The sequence below is a fragment of the Rutilus rutilus genome (genome assembly GCF_951802725.1).
Source record: "Rutilus rutilus genome assembly, chromosome: 8".
Taxonomy (NCBI): Eukaryota; Metazoa; Chordata; class Actinopteri; order Cypriniformes; family Leuciscidae; genus Rutilus; species Rutilus rutilus.
Window position 1 is genome coordinate 40826492 of NC_140222.1, and position 20172 is coordinate 40846663.

A 20172-nucleotide genomic window follows, 5' to 3' on the forward strand; every position below is an offset into this window, starting at 1 on the left:
ACCGCATAGGCAGCCAAGTTTTATTGAAAGCCCATTTTGAGAATACCCTTTTAAGGTATGGTCACATTTACTGTTGTTTGGTCAAATTTCCACAGGCTAAATGTAGGAATGCACATAATTGAGAATCACATGCTAGAAGTCAGTCACGCAGATGCGTTGCTCTGATCGCTACTCTACATTCTTGTGTTGATGGATATCACTATTGACAGTAAAACATTTATCTTTTTTCCTTGCAGTACATTTTTTGGCCCTGGCCCAAACAGATTAAAGTAAAATTTAAATTCATTTCTGGTTGTCAATTCTCAAAAGTTTTGGTTCAACATATTTGCAATGGCAATTGTATAAATTGTATATACACCTCTGTCTTTAGTTCTGAAACGTGTTTATTGTGGTCTTATGCCTTGTTGCACTCCCAGGGCGCATGTATCTGTCTCAGATACCCTCTTTACTGAGGATTCTGTTTGACTGTCTGAAGACTGAAGAGAAAGAGTCTGTAACTCGAGAAAACGTGCTTGCGGCACTGCAGAAACTCAGCCTCAGGTGTGTCACTCTGTTAATATAAATGGTAATAAAGCAAATAGACTGTTATAATATGTTTTCAGTTGTTTCTCACTTTTAAAAAGTTTAAAGTGCAAAGTTTAAAACGTACTTTTATTTACGGTAAAACTTGTTACACATTACATGTATTTATTATAGTAATCACTATAAACTAGGCATAATTACATGCAACTAACTGTAAACAAAACCCTTATCCAACCCTAACCCTATAGTGAGCACATGTCGTCAATTACTGTTACTCAGTAATAATTGTATAATTACACTTTAACGGGGACACATTAAAATAAGGTGTAACCAAAGAAACATTTAAAACAAATATTAATGATTCCAGTTTTTGTCCAATCAAAAACATTTCTGGAACAATACGACCTGCAACAATCTAGCAAGTAAGGTTCATGGCTGTGACGTAAACTAATCTTGGAAGCTTGTTTCCGCCGCAAAAAAAACAGGTAATTGCGACTTTTTATATCACAGTTCTGACTTTTTTTCTTGCAGATGCGAGTTTATATCTCACAATTCTAAGAAAAAGGTCATAATTGGGTTATGAAAGTGAGATATAAACTCCTAATTGCGAGAGAAAAAGTCAGAATTGCGAGAAACTCGCCATCGCCAGGTATAAAGTCCAAATTGCGAGATACCCTTGGCAGGGAGTTTGATTGACAGGCAATTTGACCAATCATAATCCGCCATCCGCCGAATCCGCCATTTTGTCCGACAAAGCAGTCAGGAGAGTTAGTAGATTAACGTCGGTGGTCTTGAACTTTAAAACACGGTGTGTACTGACGTCTTTCCGCGGTTAAAACAACATTCCTTCTGATGTTCATTCATGTTTATTTGATGCTATAAATGAACTAGAAGGAAGAGATGATCGGTTCACGAGCAGCTTTAACTGAGGCTCTACAGCGATCTGTCAGACACATTAAAGAGCCACAAAACGTTATTTATTGTTAAAATTTCTTTAAAAAATGACCAAATTTGAAAGTTGAGACTGGCCTGTCCTGTCTCAGTGTGTTGTCAGTGTCCTCTCTGCTCCGCGATGTATTGTTCACTGCGTGAGAACATGGTGTGTGGCGTGAGAGCGGCGTGGCTTGTCTCAGACATAGCAACAGTAACTAAAGGGTCTTTGCAAACGGTCAATTGGGAGAAAAGTCAGAATTGTGACATAAAAAGTTCCAATTACCTTTTTTAATTGCAAATTTATATCTCACAATTCTGCCTTGTTTCTCGCAATTTTGAGATTATAGCACGCAATTCTGAGTTATGAACAAAAATGTCATTTGCAAGATATGAAATCTGATATGAAAGTCCGAATTGCGATATAAAAACTTTATTTTCTGCAATTTGCAAGATTATAACTTGCAATTTTAACTACTTTTTTTATTCCGTGGCGGAAACAAGCTTCCGTATTAAACACCCAATGGCTATTTTTTTTAAATAAACAAATTGATGTGATATTTTCCATCAAGGTTTCAACAGGAAATACTTCAAGTGATTTCATGGGGTCTTTACAAAAATATATGTGATTATCTATTATATATCATATTAAAAGCCTAAAAGCTGCTCAGTGTGTGTGTATATGTTCTGCTGTGAGCAGGCGAGCGCAACAGTCTGCTATGATCAGAGATGGTCTGATTGGCTGGTTGGTCAGAGAGCTCCACGACTCCGACTGTCTATCCGACTACACCCTTGAATACACCATCTCCCTCCTCATGAACCTCTGCCTACGCACTAAAGGTGACACAAGGAGTTATTAATCAATGACCATAGCAAAGACATCAAGATGCGTATAAACCAGTGTTTACCTTTGACAATCATCCTTTGTTTAGACTTTTATTTGCATTGCTTATTTTAGCAAATCAATATTTACTTTCTGTCGCGCATCATGTTTCAGGAAAGGAAAAGTGTGCGGAGGAGGCCAAGCACGTCTTGAAAGTGCTGACGGAGCTCTTGGGACATGAGAACCATGAGGTGTGTTGCTAATTGCTCATCCGCTATCCACAAACAAGGCGTGTTATTTGTGCTTGTTCTCCCCTTACATCCTTCGTGATTACTGAAACTGAAGGCGTCAATCAGCTTAGTCCTTTTTACGTCAACCAGTTCTTAAATAAGAGGGCTTTTGTCAACTTTGGAATAAAAAAAGTTTGTCTTGCAAGTGTACCATGAACTATTCACTCCCTTTTTGAAACTTTAGAAGTGGAGACTCAAGCCTACACTTTATATTATATTCAGAAATGAATTCGCTCAACAGCCTCAAAAATTCATTGCAATATTGAAACTTAATAGTATTAATTGAATAACTATTAATAATAAACTATTAAACTGAGCAAAAAAAACAAAACAATATTGTGTTACATAAAATATATATATATATACGTGTGTTACAACAAAATATATTGTATTTGTAGTTGATTCAACATTCACTGTGGTTCAAACATACTGTATATAATATATATTCTATACTTTTATTATTTTTTTCCAACATTTTTGACTCGTTGTGTAATAAATACAGTAGAATAATAAAATATCAAGTAATATATAAAAATAAAAGTCATTGATTTTCCTTTAATATCCAGTCCAGTTCACCCATTTAAATAAAAAAATAGGCACAATTTATAAGTAAAGTCATAGTGTTTTATACAATACTAATAGTTTCGAAGCAGCTTTACAGTAATAAACAGGAAAACTAGTGAAAATGCCTCAAAATTCCTCAGTTATGCTCTACGGAAGACAGGAGTGTTTTCAAACAAAACTCATTTCAAGCTTTTTTTTTTTTTTTTTTTGAGATGCCAAAGTTTCAAATGTTCTTTGCATTTTTGTTTTCTTGTGTGTAAATATAGATTCGCTACTACGTGAATGGAGCTTTATACAGCATCCTGTCCATGCCAGAGATACGAGAGGAAGCGAAACAGATGGTATGTGTTTAATCACTGTTCATTCACAAATCCTGGGCAATATAGCCTAGACTCCAATACTTTGAGTCATAAAAATCCCATTCATTATCATTACTTTAGCGATAACATTCAGACCTTTCAAAGTTAAACAGTGATGTGTGCCCATGTAAACTTGGGCATTTGATAGTTAAATTCCTGTTGAAAAACTACACTACCCATTATCCTTAAGTGAAATCCACCAATCAGAAAAGTATGGAAGCTTGTTTCCACCACTGAATAATAAATAAATAATAATAATTGCGACTTTTTATCTCAAAATTCTGACTTTTTTTCTCACAATTGCGAGATATCAAGTCAGAATTGTGAGATATAAAGTCAGAATTGCGAGGTATAAAGTCAGAATTGCGAGATATAAAGTCAGAATTGCGAGATATAAAGTCAGAATTGCGAGGTATAAAGTCAGAATTGCGAGATATAAAGTCAGAATTGCGAGGTATAAAGTCAGAATTGCGAGGTATAAAGTCAGAATTGCGAGGTATAAAGTCAGAATTGCAAGGTATAAAGTCAGAATTGCAAGGTATAAAGTCAGAATTGCGAGATATAAAGTCAGAATTGCAAGGTATAAAGTCAGAATTGCGAGATATAAAGTCAGAATTGCGAGATATAAAGTCAGAATTGCGAGGTATAAAGTCAGAATTGCGAGGTATAAAGTCAGAATTGCGAGATATAAAGTCAGAATTGCAAGGTATAAAGTCAGAATTGCAAGGTATAAAGTCAGAATTGCGAGATATAAAGTCAGAATTGCGAGGTATAAAGTCAGAATTGCGAGGTATAAAGTCAGAATTGCGAGGTATAAAGTCAGAATTGCGAGGTATAAAGTCAGAATTGCGAGGTATAAAGTCAGAATTGCGAGGTATAAAGTCAGAATTGCGAGGTATAAAGTCAGAATTGCGAGGTATAAAGTCAGAATTGCGAGATATAAAGTCAGAATTGCGAGGTATAAAGTCAGAATTGCGAGGTATAAAGTCAGAATTGCGAGATATAAAGTCAGAATTGCGAGGTATAAAGTCAGAATTGCGAGGTATAAAGTCAGAATTGCGAGGTATAAAGTCAGAATTGCGAGATATAAAGTCAGAATTGCGAGATATAAAGTCAGAATTGCGAGATATAAAGTCAGAATTGCGAGGTATAAAGTCAGAATTGCGAGGTATAAAGTCAGAATTGCGAGGTATAAAGTCAGAATTGCAAGGTATAAAGTCAGAATTGCAAGGTATAAAGTCAGAATTGCAAGGTATAAAGTCAGAATTGCGAGATATAAAGTCAGAATTGCGAGGTATAAAGTCAGAATTGCGAGATATAAAGTCAGAATTGCGAGGTATAAAGTCAGAATTGCGAGGTATAAAGTCAGAATTGCGAGATATAAAGTCAGAATTGTGAGATATAAAGGCAGAATTGTGAGATATAAAGTCAGAATTGCGAGATATAAAGTCGCAAATCTGAGAAATAGTCGCAATTGGGAGATATAAAGTCAGAATTGCACGATATAAAGTCGCAATTGCGTGTTATAAAGTCAGAATTGTGAGATATAAACTATTCTGAGGTAAAAAAAAAAAAAAAAAAAATTTCCTTAGAATTGGACTTTATATCTCACAATTGTGAGTTTATATCTCACAATTCTGAGAAAAGATGTCAGAATTGCGAGATATAAACTCGCAATTATGTGTTAAAAAGTCGCAAATCTGAGAAATAGTCCCAATTGGGAGATATAAAGTCAGAATTGCGTGATATAAAGTCGCAATTGCAAGAAAAAAAGTCAGAATTCTGACTTTATAACTCGCAATTGTGAGATAAAAAGTCGCAATTATCTTTTAAAATGTTTTATTTTGTGGCGGAAACAAGCTTCCATAGAAAAGTCACTGTCAAACAGGTTTCTTTTCTTTTCTTTTTTTTTCTTTGTCTATGGTAAAAATGAATAAGAAAGTCCTGCTGGAACCAAGGCTGCTAAAACAGTGAGTGGTCACTGTTGTGCTCCATAGCTACTTTCACAGAATACAAATAATGTGAGTATTTTGTTGTTGCGTTTAGAGTATGGAAGAGACCCTACGCTGTTACAGTAAAGAAGAAAACCCTGAACTCAACAGACAAATCGAATTCATCATCAAACTGCTTAACTCGGGTAAGTCGAAAAAAAGCCGGTCACCTCAAAAACGTTCACTTTAAAAAACGAAACATCTGTCCTCATCCCACTCAACACATGGGACGTTTTTCAGAAAGTGCCTTTTTGAATAATATCCTGGCCACCGTTTTCAGGAGAATAAAGTGAACGGGGACTGGGTTATCACCTTCAAAAAGGACGGAAAACACCATAAATGCATCATAAACTCAGTCCGTATAGAACGACATGAGGGTGAATAAATGAAGACTTTAGAGATTCATTTGCCTTCATTCATAACTCTGTCGTACACAGCGGACATTCCCGAGCATGAACCTGAGTCGGGCGATGAAGAGGATGATGACGACGATGATGATGAGGTACAGTAATTCACTTTAATCTTGTCTTCTGAGAAAGATGATTGCTCTACGTGACTTCTGACTTCCTATAATCTACAGGAAAAGGCTATCAATGCTATCTTATTAGTATTGGCGGTGTTCAGATGATTTACTGCTTAGTCACCTGACCTGTCTGTAATTCTTTAATCTTGTTAACAGGAAGATGTTATGGAGGCAGACCTGGATAAAGAGGAAGTCCTGCAGTCTCAGCCAAAAGAGCTCAGCGGAGAGTCTTTGCTCACAACCGAGTATCTAGGGGTAAAACATCACACTACATTTATATGACGACAGAAACCAAATCCAGGCTAAGAACTTCACACACAAGGGTCTTGTTGGTCAAGAGTCAGGACCCTTAAATGATAAATATAAGTGCCACACTTATCATTAATTGTCATTAATTAAATCCCTTCAGAGTTTGCTTCATCTGAAGTCTTCGCAGGAGTTCTCTTCACAGGTGTTGGGCATCTGAAGTCTTCATGATAGGCTGGATCCAAACAAGAGCTGACACACTCTCTATTTACCTCAGGATGGGCATCCCGAGATAAAACAGAAAAGCAAATGGAAAATAATTAGCATAGCTGCTGTTCATAACATTAAGCAAAAATAATCATGTGCATTTGATCTGATGACGCAAAGAGAGATGCGTCTTTAATCTAGATTTAAACTGGAAGAGCAAGTCTGAGCCCTGAACATTATCAGTAAGTCTATTCCAGAGTTTAGGAGCCAAATGTGAAAACGCCCTCCCTGCTTTAGTGGACTTAGATATTCTAGGTACCAGAAGCCCAGAGTTTTGTGATCTTAAAGAGCGTGATGGATTGTAGCGCAGTTAAATACAAATGAGCTTAACCATTTAGGGCCTTATAGGTCAGTAGCAATACTTTGTAATTGATAAGGAACTCAATAGGTAACCAGAGTAGAGATGATAAAATTGGTGTTATATGATTATATTTTCTTGACATGGTAAAAACTTTAGCAGCTGCATTTTGGACTAACTAGAGTTTGTTTATTGAGGATACAGGACAACCAGCTAGTAAAGCTTTACAGTAATCTAGTCTAGAGGTCATGAACGCATGAACTAACTTTTCTGCTTCAGAAACAGAAAACATGTTCCGGAGCTTAGCGATGTTTCTGAGGTGGAAGAAGGCTGTTTTGGTAACATATGAAATATGATTTTCGAAAGACAAGTTGCTGTCTAATATAGCGCCCAGGTCTTTAACTGTAGAGGATGAAGTTACAGTGCATCCTTCCAAGAGCAAATTGTATTCTAAGAGATTCTGCGTACAGGTCGAATAAGTAATACCTCAGTCTAAGCTGAATTTAATAGAAGAAAATGAAGAAAAAGTCATCAATATTTTTATATCTTTAACACACTCTGTCAACTCAGATAATTTAGAGAATTCATCTAGTCGTGATGAAATGCATAATACATTTATATATTTCATGGTTTCTTATAATATTACCAAGTGGCAGCATATATATTGAAAATAGCAGAGGGCCTAACACATATCCTTGCTGCACTCCATAATTTACTGACATTAACTTAGATTTTTCCCCCGTTTAGGCCATCCTTAAAAATATTCTTGTTTGCCGTAACCCGACCGACCCTGTCAATTTAGTACCGACCCAATTATTATTATTTTTTTCCCTTTCAGTCCGACCGACTTGCCGGTTGTAAACTTGCGTTAAGACCGACCGATTTTTTTTTTAACTCTTCAAACAACTAATACAAATGCAATAAAATAATATTAGTTATTAAGTATTGTGAATATAAATTGCCTAGACCTACATACAAACATAAGCTACGTTCTTTCTTTTAAATAAAAACCTGTGTCGCGTCATCTATGATTATGTTTACACCATTGGTTAACCGTTAACGCATGTCACACTACTGCCTGCAAGCTAAGTTTGCTTCGTTTCATTCACTGTCAATGGTTCGCGCTTGGTAATGATGGCTGCGGCTTTACTCTAAAGATTATTTCATTTTTATATGTTGTTGAATATGGTTTATTAAAAAATAAACATGCGAGAGCGTGTTATAGGCTATATGTCATGTTTTAGTCAGATATGACGACGCTACTGCAACACGCATTGCCGCAGATGAGAAGCTGAGCATCAACGTGCAAACTATCGCAAATCAAAGTGAAAGTAAGTCGCTGACGCTTAACACACAATCATCATCATTAAATGTAAAGAAACGAAATGATCTTACCAGGGCTGTTTCCGCTTTCTCTTATTGCGGGCTTTGATTCAGAAATTTTAGCTGATGATCAATAAAATAATGTAGTCATAACTGTTGCTTTCGGTGACGTACACTCCATTAAATCTACATATAGCGGTAATTGAAGATCGGATTTATATCCGCAAAAAAACAACACACATTTAGCCTATGTAACCAGGTGTAAATGGAATCGTTTTGATAAATCAGATTGCAATCCGATCTGAGAAAACGCATGAAGTGGCCTGGTGTAAACAGCCCTTAGACATAGGTGAAAAATGTCATCCCACCCCCCCACCGACCCTGACTTTTTTATAAAAAAATGAAAAAATATATACTTTTTTATATTATTTTTTTTATATATAAAAAAAAATAGACTGACCTACCGACCCTTTTTTTCTTTTTTTTTCTGTTACTGCAAACCAAAATATTTTTAAGGATGGCCTTAAACAGACAAAATGGCAACGTCTGATAGGTACGATCTAAATGCCTTAATGCCTGTCTCCATCCGCGCTCTAGATTAAGAATTTCTCTCTTGATAGCGTGAGTAATACTGTTGTACCACGGTGCATTACTTTTCTCTCTGACCTTTTTTAATCTGATCGGTGCGACAGTTTCCAATGTACTAGAGAAAATGGTGCAAAAACTGCTAGTCATTTCCTCTAGCTAATTTGTGTGCTTGGGTTCACTGAGAAGCTGAGACAGATCAGGCAGGTTATTTGTCAATCTATCGATAGTATTTGGGAGAATTGTTCTACCTGGACGATAACGCGGCGCAATATGACAAAAATCAGCAGTACACAGTATGCACGTTACAAGGTAGTGATCAGTAACATCATCACTTTGCGGTTGAATATCTTTATCAGTAGGATTGGTTCCACGCAATATAATTAAATCTAGTGTTTGATTAAAACGATGAGTTGTGACGTTTTGCTTGACCCCAAAGTAGTTAAGTAAATCTGTAAACACAGCCCCTAACGCATCATTTTTATTATGTACGTGAATGTTAAAATCTCTGATTTCAATCAGTGCTTTATCGACGTTGAAAATCCGCAAACTCTTTTAGGAAATCAACATATACACGGTAGCCAACGCAAAAGATGAACTGGTGCAACATCATTTTGGACAAAATTAGGCTAGTTCGTTTGGAGTGCGTTTTGGAAGTTCGAAACAGTTTGCCAAAGCAAACTTTCCAAAAGCTGGTAAACGCCTTCGAACTACCATTGGTCTGTGACGATGATGCAATAGGTGGGTGTGACTCTGAGGCTCCGCCTTCTTTGATGTGACGTTTATTTCTCCTGTTCAGAGTAAAATCATGAACACTGGAGAGCAGCTTTATAGTAGTAATTAAAGTCAAAGAGAGCTGAATTGCAGAGCTGGTGCAAACATCCACATCGCTATGATCAGGTGCTTTCCAAATCGTGCGGCACACATATTCATCTAAGAGCGTGGACGGCGTCAGGATGTTCGCTAACAGTATACCGCTAGTCACGCGTTTCAAACTTATTTTAACCCCTATTGAATAACTAAAAAGAACTTTGCCGAGTATATTGGGGCCTTAATGGCTATTGATTACAAAACCTTCAATATGACCCACCCCAACTTCCTGTTTCAATAAGAAACACATCAACACCGGAGTGGGTGACAAGTGATCAGAAGGCCCGTTTATACCAAGGACGATAACTATAAAGTTTAATAATCGTTCGAATTTTATGAGAATAGTAATGTCCACGTCACAGCTATAACGACAGTGTTAATTGCTTTCAGTACGATTTTATTTTTTATTTTTTTTAACAATTAAAACAATTACTGCCAATCAGAATCCACACCGCGTTAAAGAACTCGAGCATAAATGTAGCGCGCATTTACAGTAAACAGCGTTATCGTCTGATGGTGTGGATTCTAATATAGTTATCTTTATAGTTGTCATTCTTGTTATGAACTGGCCCTAATCCTGGTATTATCATGCGTCTCGGATGCATCTAGTTGTAGACTGATATATATCAGCCAGGCAGTGTAAACATAGTATTTGTTCCCCTTCTGTCACTTTCATAATCCATTGATAGGAAGATGTACATTATTCATTGAGAAACTGTGGTTTTGTGATTAATTTGAGATGTGTCAGCTGTATTCTGAGTGATAAGTGTCTCTCTGGTGCTTTGTAGATAATGACCAACATGGTGAAGATGAAGAGAAGATCCTACCCTCCATCGTCTCACAGCACAGACGAGCCCCTCCAGCGGCCGGTTACGCCCAGTTCTCACAAAAACTCCATGTAAGAACCTCATTCTGAACGCCTGCTCATAACAGGACGGATATTTGGTGTGAAAATTCGCTGCGATAAACATTCATTCGAATCGACGGCTGTTTACGCGTCTGTTCAGACCGACTCAAACATTCACATGCCGTCAATGCCACAAAATGAGTTACGGAGCCAAGTGTTAGTTGGTAGATGTTGATAAATTTGTAATCCAAATAATTTAAAGAAAATGTATCATATCAGCTTTAGTAACAGGGTTGAGTATTTGCTCTCCTTTGCTAATTTTGAAAACAGGACTGAGAATTTGATCGTTTTTGATTACTTTGGTCGCGGTTGAATGTTTGATCACTTATGATAGCTTTGGTAACAGAGTGATCATGTTACTACATTTGGTAACAAGGTTGAAGTAACTATTTAATAACGTTTCTAACAGGGTTGAATGTTTAATAACTTTGGAAACAGGGTTGACGATCATACATTCAGGTTTGGTCATTTTAATAATTTTGGTAACAGAGTTGAATTTTTTGTCGTTTTGATAACTTTGAAAACAGGGTTGACGATCATACATTAAGGTTTGGTCATTTTAATAATTTTGGTAACAGAGTTGAATTTTTAATCGTTTTGATAACTTTGGAAACAGGGTTGACGATCATACATTCAGGTTTGGTCATTTTAATAATTTTGGTAACAGAGTTGAATTTTTAATCGTTTTGATAACTTTGGAAACAGGGTTGACGATCATACATTCAGGTTTGGTCATTTTAATAATTTTGGTAACAGAGTTGAATTTTTTATCGTTTTGATAACTTTGAAAACAGAGTTTACGATCATACATTCAAGTTTGGTCATTTTAATAATTTTGGTAACAGAGTTGAATTTTTTATCGTTTTGATAACTTTGAAAACGGTTGACGATCATACATTAAGGTTTGGTCATTTTAATAATTTTGGTAACAGAGTTGAATTTTTAATCGTTTTGATAACTTTGGAAACAGGGTTGACGATCATACATTCAAGTTTGGTCATTTTAATCATTTTGGTAACAGAGTTGAATTTTTAATCGTTTTGATAACTTTGAAAACAGGGTTGGATACTTGAACTTGACAAATGTGGTCAACATATGGGATTTGTTTCTTGCTTTAAAAAAAAAGTAGTTCTGATTTGTTTTCTGTAGCACAGCATAGAAAATTGGCCAATTAATAAGATTTACGATATAAGATATAGCTTTCTATAAGCGCCACCTAGTACAGTCAGAGAGTGAATTTGGATTCTGATTTTTTTTTTACGCAAAATATAACAGCATTTTTGTGCCGAACATTCGTGTTGGTATGAACAGGCCTTGAGTCAGTAACACAAGTACACAACTTTGCGACTTTAATGCCATCTTGGATCTATAAAATTAGTCTACCACTACTTAAAAGGAATTTCACATTGGTTAACACATTGGAATTATGTTATAGATTCACACCAAATGAAGACTTACAGGTGCTGGTCATAAAATTAGAATATCATCGAAAAGTAGATTTATTTGAAGAATTCAACTTAACAGGTGAAACTAATATATTATATAGACTCATTACATGCAAAGTGAGATATTTCAAGCCTTTATTTGTTATAATTTTGATGATTATGGCTTACAGCTTCCCAGAAATCCCAGAAAAGTAGAATATTACATGAAATCACACAGTAATTATACAGTGATACCATGGTCATTGAACCAGGTTTTGGTTATTTTGGCAGTGTGGACAGGTGCAAATCCTGCTGGAAAATGAAGGAAGCATGAAGTGCTCTGGAAATGTACTGGTAGACGGCTGCGTTGACTCTGGATTTAATAAAGCACAGTGGACCAAAGTCCTCTTTTCTGATGAGAGCAAATTTTGCATCTGATTTGGAAACCAAGGTCCCAGAGTCTGGAGGAAGAATGGAGAGGCACACAATCCAAGATGCTTGAAGTCCAGTGTGAAGTTTCCACAGTCTGTGCTGGTCATCGGCTGGTGTTGGTCCACTGTGCCGTCCACTCAACGCAGCCGTCTACCAGGACATGTTCAGAGCACTTCATGCTTCCTTCAGCAGACAAGCATTATGGAGATGCTGACTTCATTTCCCAGCAGGATTTGCACCTGCCCACACTGCCAAAAGAACCAAAACCTGGTTCAATGACCATGGTATCACTGTGTAATTGCTGTGTGATTTCATGTAATATTCTAATTTTCTGGGAAGCTGTAAGCCATAATCATCAAAATTATAACAAATAAAGGCTTGAAATATCTCACTTTGCATGTAATGAGTCTATATAATATATTAGTTTCACCTGTTAAGTTGAATTCTTGAATTTTGATGATATTCTAATTTTATGACCAGCACCTGTATAAGGAAACTGTTAAGTCAACCTATTTTTTTTTTTTTTAATGAAGTATTTCACATATTTGGATCATTCAGAAATCTTCCTCTGTCCATCACAAATCTAATGAATTTTACAAACTCTTGAATTATGTGTGAAATTTTAACGCACGCCCAGATATGGTTCTTGTACATGTCGTGTTACTTTAATAAGTTTATGTGTACTGCGCTTCCTTGTTGGTACAGTAACCACAAAAAGGTATTTTTCTCTTTTACCAATTAAAGTGTTGTCATTGGAGGTGTTTAATTAAACAGAATACCTCAAACATCGCTCTCCGCTGAAGTGCAAATGTGTCTATGCTCTCCCCCATGGCCTTGTTGCCAGTAAGGGAGAAGTCAATAGTTCTGCCCTCAAGTCAAATAACGTGTTAATGTGCAAGCAGGATATGCAAGACTTCATCCTCAGTTGGATATATCCTCATTGTTTGTACTGAATGAAGCATATGGAACAGTGATGGGAACAATCCCGGACAATTGGTTGCGTGACTGTCAATGTTTTGACCTTGCCGTTTTGAAAAATGTGAATGAAAGAAAACAACATTGTATTTATGCCCTTTATCAGGCTAGAATTTATCAGAGCGAGTTTTTTTTTTTTTTTTTTTTAAGATAATATTTATATATATTACAATATATTGTATATTATATTTACTACCATCTCCCCGAAGGACGTTTGGAGTAGACCAAGTTTATAATGATTTCTGAAGGATCATGTGACACTTAAGACTCGAGTAATGATGCTAAAAATACAACTTTGACATAACAGGAATAAATACAATTTTAAAATATATTCCAAATATAAAACAGTTATTTAAATTTTAATAACATTTCACAATATCACTGTTTTTACTGTATTTTTGATCAAATCAGTTCAGCTTTGGTGAGCAGAAGAGACTTCTTTCAAAAACATTAAAATATCGTAATTATTCCAAACTTTGCACCGCCAGTATATTTAATTCTGTTAATTAATAAGCACCAATATATGGAAACAATGCATAGTATAAACATTAATATTAACCTACTGTACACTACCAGTCAAAAGTTTTGGATCGGTAAGATTTTAAAAGAAGAAAAAAAAAACAGTAATATTGTTAAATATTATGACAATGTAAAATAACGGTTTTCTATTTGAATATATTTTAAAATATAATTTATTCCTGTGATTAAAGCTGTATTTTCAGCATCATTACTCCAGTCTTCAGAGTCACATGATCCTTCAGGAATCATTCTAATATGCTGATTTGATGCTCAAAAAACATTCATTATTATTTTCAATGTTGACAACAGTTGTGTGCTATTTTTTTTCAGGATTTATGGATTTATGGAAAGCATTTATTTGCAATGTTTTTTTTTTTTTTTTACTTTGTTTTTTTTTTTTTTTTTTTGTATTAAATAAATGTAGACTTGGTGAGCAGAAGAGACTTCTTTTAAAAACATTACAAATCTTACCGATCTGAAAACTTTTGACTGGTAGTGTATAATTTTTAAATACAATTTTTGAAGCATCTCAAATTCCAAACGTCTGTGACAATCATATTGTTGGACTGAACAGTAATCAAATTTACTTTGTCAGCATTTTCAGTTTTGCATCAGTTAAATTACAACAATTATTTTTTTATTTTTTTGCCTATCGTCAAAATAGGAACTGAATTTTTATCTGCACAATCTTATTAGACTACTCATTTACACTGGCATGTTGGACATGCTAATGTCTCTAAGCCTCTAAGTCCGTCTAATGTTTTTCTTTAATTGACATTTTTATCAGACTCCTATGTATAGGTTTCTACCTAATTACCGACATTTCTGAATGGGCTGAGGCTGTGATTTAGTGAGTTTGAAGTGAATGTATTTGATGAACGTATACTATATTATTATCTCATTTTTGACATAGGTGGCTTTTAGAGGCTTTTGCACTGGAGGTCTTCATGTGTGTGTGTGTGTGTGTGTGTGTTTGCCTATGCAGAGCTGGTGGGGACGGAGTGTACCCCGTTACCCGATTGAGAAGTGAAGGAAGCCCCGCCCACTCTCGCTTCAGTTCCCGCCCCCCTACTCGCACCGGCAGTCGGCCCAGCACTGCTGAGTCCATGCACCAAACACTGGGTACGTGTGGCATATATTACATGTGTGCTCTTGTGCTATTTTATTTATTTTTGTTTTTTTCTCGGAATAAAAATTATCTTTTATCTCAGAAAAATAAAAAAATCATTGTTTTGCAACCCTTCAGAAAGATGAGATCACAGTTCCATCTTTAATAAATATTCAACGTTTCATTTCCATGATTCAGTTTTTCATGGACGCGTTCCAAATGCACAGCTTGTGGAGATCTCTTTGATGTGGCTTTCAGTGGCTGCAGGCGAGGGTTCGCCTGAGAATGCTCAGACAAAGCCAGATATAATGGAGTTCATTCGTGCAAGGGCTGTCATTTTCTTTTAATTGTTCCCTCTGAAACATTAATAGTGAATCAAGGTATGTAGGTCGAAAATGTTGTTTATCCACTCGAGGAGGTGTTGTGTTTAATTATTTTCGTATCAGGTTTGCAATTTTTTCAACCCTGTTCCTTGTTTGGACCGTCTAAATAGAGTTTAAATCATTGATTTGGGTGATTGTAATTGTTAACAGAAAAAAAAAATGTAATTGGTAAAATTATTAACAATAAATCGTAAATGATTTATAGTAGTAAGAAGAAGAAGAACATTAAAAAGTGAATGATTTATACGTTTAAAAAGATCAAATAATATTAGCACAAATGCTCAAACTGATAACAGATTTGTTGATTTAACATTTACATTAAGATATCAATTTAGCCTTAACTATATAATAGTTTTGAATCTTAGTAGTTGTTAAATTTGCAATTCAAATAAATTAAAGAAAATTGATAGCTTTAGTATCAGGGTTGGGTATTTGATCATCTTTAATCATTTTGAAAACAGGGTTGAGTGTTTGGTAACTTATGATAACTTTGGTAACAGAGTTGAATTAACTGTTGAAGTAATAAGTTTATATAAAGTTTCAACAGGGTTGAAAGTTTAATTACTTTGGAAACGGTTGACGAAACATTCAAAGTTACCAAAGTTTGGTCATTACAGTTAAATGTTTAATAATTTTGATAACTTTGGTAACAGAGTTGAATTAACTGTTGAAGTAATAAGTTTATATAAAGTTTCAACAGGGTTGAAAGTTTAATTACTTTGGAAACGGTTGACGAAACATTCAAAGTTACCAAAGTTTGGTCATTACAGTTAAATGTTTAATAATTTTGATAACTTTGGTAACAGAGTTGAATGCTTGATAACTTAAGTAACGTGGTTAAATGCTTGAACTTGGTCAACATATGGGATTTGTTCCTTGCTTTTAAAAAAAGTCGTCTGATGTCAATGTGTACCCAATATTTGGAAAGCACCATAAAATGAATGGTTCTGGTTCTACAATCTGATTGGATGAGCCATGTTCAAAGCTGTTTGCAGCTACAAACACCAAAAATATCATACAGTTATGTTAAAAAAAACCACAGCTTTTCATCGTTTCTATCAAAAATTGGTCGAAATTAATTTCCTCTCATTGCTTTTTAGTTTTTTTTAGCATTTGTCTTAGTAGCGGTTGTGTCATCAAAAATATGGGACACCTGTTTCATTTATCTCTCACTGACTTTTTCTCTCTTAGCAGCAATTCCTGTTCAATTTCCTTGCGAACAGCAACCATATAGCACATCTCTCCTAGACCACTTTGCATTTCCCTGTGAAAGTGAACAGCTCTCAAGTCCTTCACTGTGGCGCGTGTGTGTTAATGATGTCAGCCGCATGTGAGGTGTGTGTGTGACGTCTTCTTGTCTTTCTCCAAACAGCCTCTGATTCCGAATGCTGGCGTTCCTCTGTGGAATCGGGGCTCGCGGGATCCCCGGAGAGACGTGTGCCTCCACCAGGCCAGAACAACACCAACGGCCAATCCTACAGGTGGGTTTGCTGCCCGTTCAGCGTATTTTTAGCCCAACACTACTCATCTTGGGATCTTCCACAGCAGTTTTACATTAACAAGAGGTTTGAGGATCCGGGTGCGACATTCCATGCTCACTGTGGCATGGCACATCTAAAATGTAAAGGTCCACAGGATCCAGTGTTATCAAGCATGTCACAGGCTGTAACTCAGCTCTGGAAGGCAGCGAGCTAGAGAGAGACCGAAGGAATTTGGGGTGGGAGCGAGGCATCGAACCTTGAGTCTGCATTGCCACAGGACAGAGTTTGTCATGAGAATCCAACAACTGCTAAACAAAGGGCTTATTCAGGTACCTTTCTTCCCAAATCCCTGTCCAACCTGACTCCTGGAGACCTGTGCGTGTAATGAGCCTTTGAACACACGTGCACCACATTCTCTTGTGTAAAGATATTATTACACTCTCACCCAACAAAACTGCCAATCAAGAGTATGAGCGGAAATATTCATCGTCTTATTTATTTTTAAGACACTCTACGGGCCCTGTTTTAACGATCTGAAACGCAAGTATCAAGCGCGAAACGCAAGTACCTTTGTGGACGGGTCTTGGGCGCTGTTGCTATTATACCGGCGGGATAAATGACTCTTGCGCCCGACGCAAATCTAAAATGGGTTGGTCTGAAGTAGCTTCATTATTCATAGGTGTGGTTTGGGCGTAACGTGAAATAAACCAATCAGAGCGTCATCTCACATTCCCTTTAAGAGCAGGTGCGCTTGTTCCATGGCCGTTGATATTATAACGGCGGATTTGCCAGGAGCGGTTCACAGCCGAGGAGACCGACGTTCTCGTCAGGGCTGTAAAACACAGAGAAGTGACATTGGGGATGGAGAAACCCACCCAAATTAGCTTCGGTTAAACAGGCGTATAATAATTTGGGTATATGTGTAAGCTAGATTTATGCCTATTTATTCACATCTTCATGGACACCACAATGATTTCCCTCGTGTGGTAATATTTTTCCTTGTAATTATGTATGATTTGCAAAAATGAAAACTGCTGCTTCTGTGTAGATGAGAGAAGCAAAGTGAATGTGCGTTGTGCACACGCTACATTATGGCCAAGCATGCGCCCTTAAAATAGCATCTGAACGCGCCACTAAAACGCGCCACTGACTTTAGACGAGGTTTTTCCTGGTCTGTGGCGGAATTGTTTTCTGAAACTGCAAAATAGCACCAGGGAACGTTTGCGCCGGAACACTCCACCTCTTTGCGCTGAACCGCCCCCGGGAGCGCAAGTTCATTCCCTAATTTACCGACGTGCGTCTGTCGAGGGAAAAGTCTGTTGTGCGTCGGGTGCAAAATAGGAATGATACATGCGTCGGTGTACAAAGTCAATTGCACTGGTTGCAAGATAGGGCCCTATATCCGTGTTTCCACCGAAATTACCCAAAACAATTTGTCCCAGGAACTGTTTTTTCCACCAGACCTGTTGCTTTCTGCGTTTCCACTGCGGTCTAAAGTACCATAAAGATTAGGCAAGTTATCTTATAAGTTAAGTATGAGTTTAATAAAGCCTGAACCTCGTCGTCGGTCCATCGGACGTATTTTTTAAACTCCACTGTTGATTCGAATAGCAAACAACTCCGCAACAGACTTTTAAAAATGTTGGTTGAAATAAAATGCTGCGTGAACTCAACCAATCGGAATGTTCAGCGCCCAAGTCCCACCCCTGAAAGTTCCTGAACTTTTAAATAAGCACTTCCTCTCGAGCAGGGGTTTTCTGAGAAGGACATTTTTACCCAGAACTTCATTTAGACCCTGGTCCATGCGGTGGAAACACACCGAGTCCCACCCCAAAGTCCCCAGTTCCTGAGGAAAGTTCCTGCGGTGGAAACATAAAAACAGAATGCAAACATTTCTATAGGCCAATTCACGCTGCACCAATAGTCACCGACCAACAGCAACCGACACTTTGTCGAGTTTTGTCGGATCAGTGCGTTACCCATCGGCATTTGTTGTCGTTGGTCACCACTTGTTTTCGCCGATCGAACATGTTCAATTGCATGTTCAATCGTCCGAGTCGGTGCAGTGGGAATTGGACTTACATAGAATGTGTTTTTCTGCATTCCGCTGTGTTGCATTACTGCATGCTCATTGGCTGATTCGGTGCTGCGCACGCTACTTCAGATCTACCGCCATCAACCCGGAACTAAAGTTCGATTCAGTTTGATTCTGTGAACCGGCTCAAATGTTTACCAGCTTCAAAGAACGATTCGTTCAAGAATCGAACATCACTACAACAAACTACTGGAGACACAACAACAATACACACCCACGCTGACGAGCGCTTTACATGATACACGCAAATCTAATTTAAATCAGTACAAAGATATATTTTCACTCTTAACTTCTGGAGAGAAATAGCGCAGACATTGGACAAGGAAGGAAGTTTCTAAGTGCGCATGTGTTGAGCGCCTGTGGTTTACGAATGCTATAAAAAGAAGTAGACTTTGAAAGGCTGTACTTATGCTAAGTGTGTGTGTGTCAAAACTGAAGTATACTTTAAGCTTAACAGAAAACTTTATAACGATAACGCTGTTGGCGTCTACACCAGCGCACGATATCGTTCTGTTTATTCTAAGCATGCGCTGCAGTTTTATCGCCTGTTGATATGAAAAACGGGGTACATTTAGCAATATAGCGGGTGTATGATGAATATGACGATGTTATTATGAACTACATGCCTTTCTCCCCTGACGTTCTGAGTTGTTTAAAACGTTTCTAAGGATCCTGATTGGTAGAAGGCAGACTGAGATGACGAACGGGAACATGGTTTGTGTAACATTAGCAACACATTATTAGCTGTTTGATAACGTAGTCAAGAAAAGGCTAATCATATTAATTACCGTTATGTGTCGAAAGATGTAGAGAGCGATACATAAAATGCATTATCATTCTGATAAATCGACTCTGCTATTCTTTTATATTTAGAGAGAGTTTTAGAACTATATCTTTATCGTTATAGTTATCATCCTTCAAGCGATGTTTATATGAAAAATGCTTTAGCCGTTAGCATCGTATAGAAAGCCACAAATAGTATATTTCCCACTTCATTCTATGAAAACAATCCACATATCATCATTAAAAGTAGTTTTTTTACACTCAGTTGGTTGTTGAAGAAAACTTTGAGTAGTGTAAACAGTAACTTGTTTAAATGGTCATGAACATTTAGCTTTATGCTAAGCTACAATGCTATTTCTGTTTTTTTTTTTTTTTATGAAAATATCTCTTTAAAAACCCTATTTCGTCTCATTTCACAGTAAAAAAAATAAAAATAAAAATCCCTCAGCTAGAAACATTTGATTGAAAAGCAAA

The 20172-nt window shown here is 36.8% G+C and overlaps 1 protein-coding gene across 4 annotated transcripts in view; it reads left to right on the plus strand.

The window, feature by feature from the left end:
• Positions 1-20172, plus strand: part of armc9 (armadillo repeat containing 9) — a 53436-nt gene that overhangs the window by 21038 nt on the left and 12226 nt on the right. For all 4 annotated transcript variants that reach the window (XM_084415756.1, XM_084415757.1, XM_084415754.1 and 1 more), the window contains 10 exons: positions 417-540; positions 2153-2292; positions 2450-2526; positions 3396-3470; positions 5535-5625; positions 5917-5981; positions 6159-6257; positions 10380-10489; positions 14834-14970; positions 16712-16820. In XM_084415756.1, the coding sequence (XP_084271882.1) occupies positions 417-540; positions 2153-2292; positions 2450-2526; positions 3396-3470; positions 5535-5625; positions 5917-5981; positions 6159-6257; positions 10380-10489; positions 14834-14970; positions 16712-16820 (1027 nt within the window). The remainder of the gene's footprint in view (positions 1-416; positions 541-2152; positions 2293-2449; positions 2527-3395; positions 3471-5534; positions 5626-5916; positions 5982-6158; positions 6258-10379; positions 10490-14833; positions 14971-16711; positions 16821-20172) is intronic.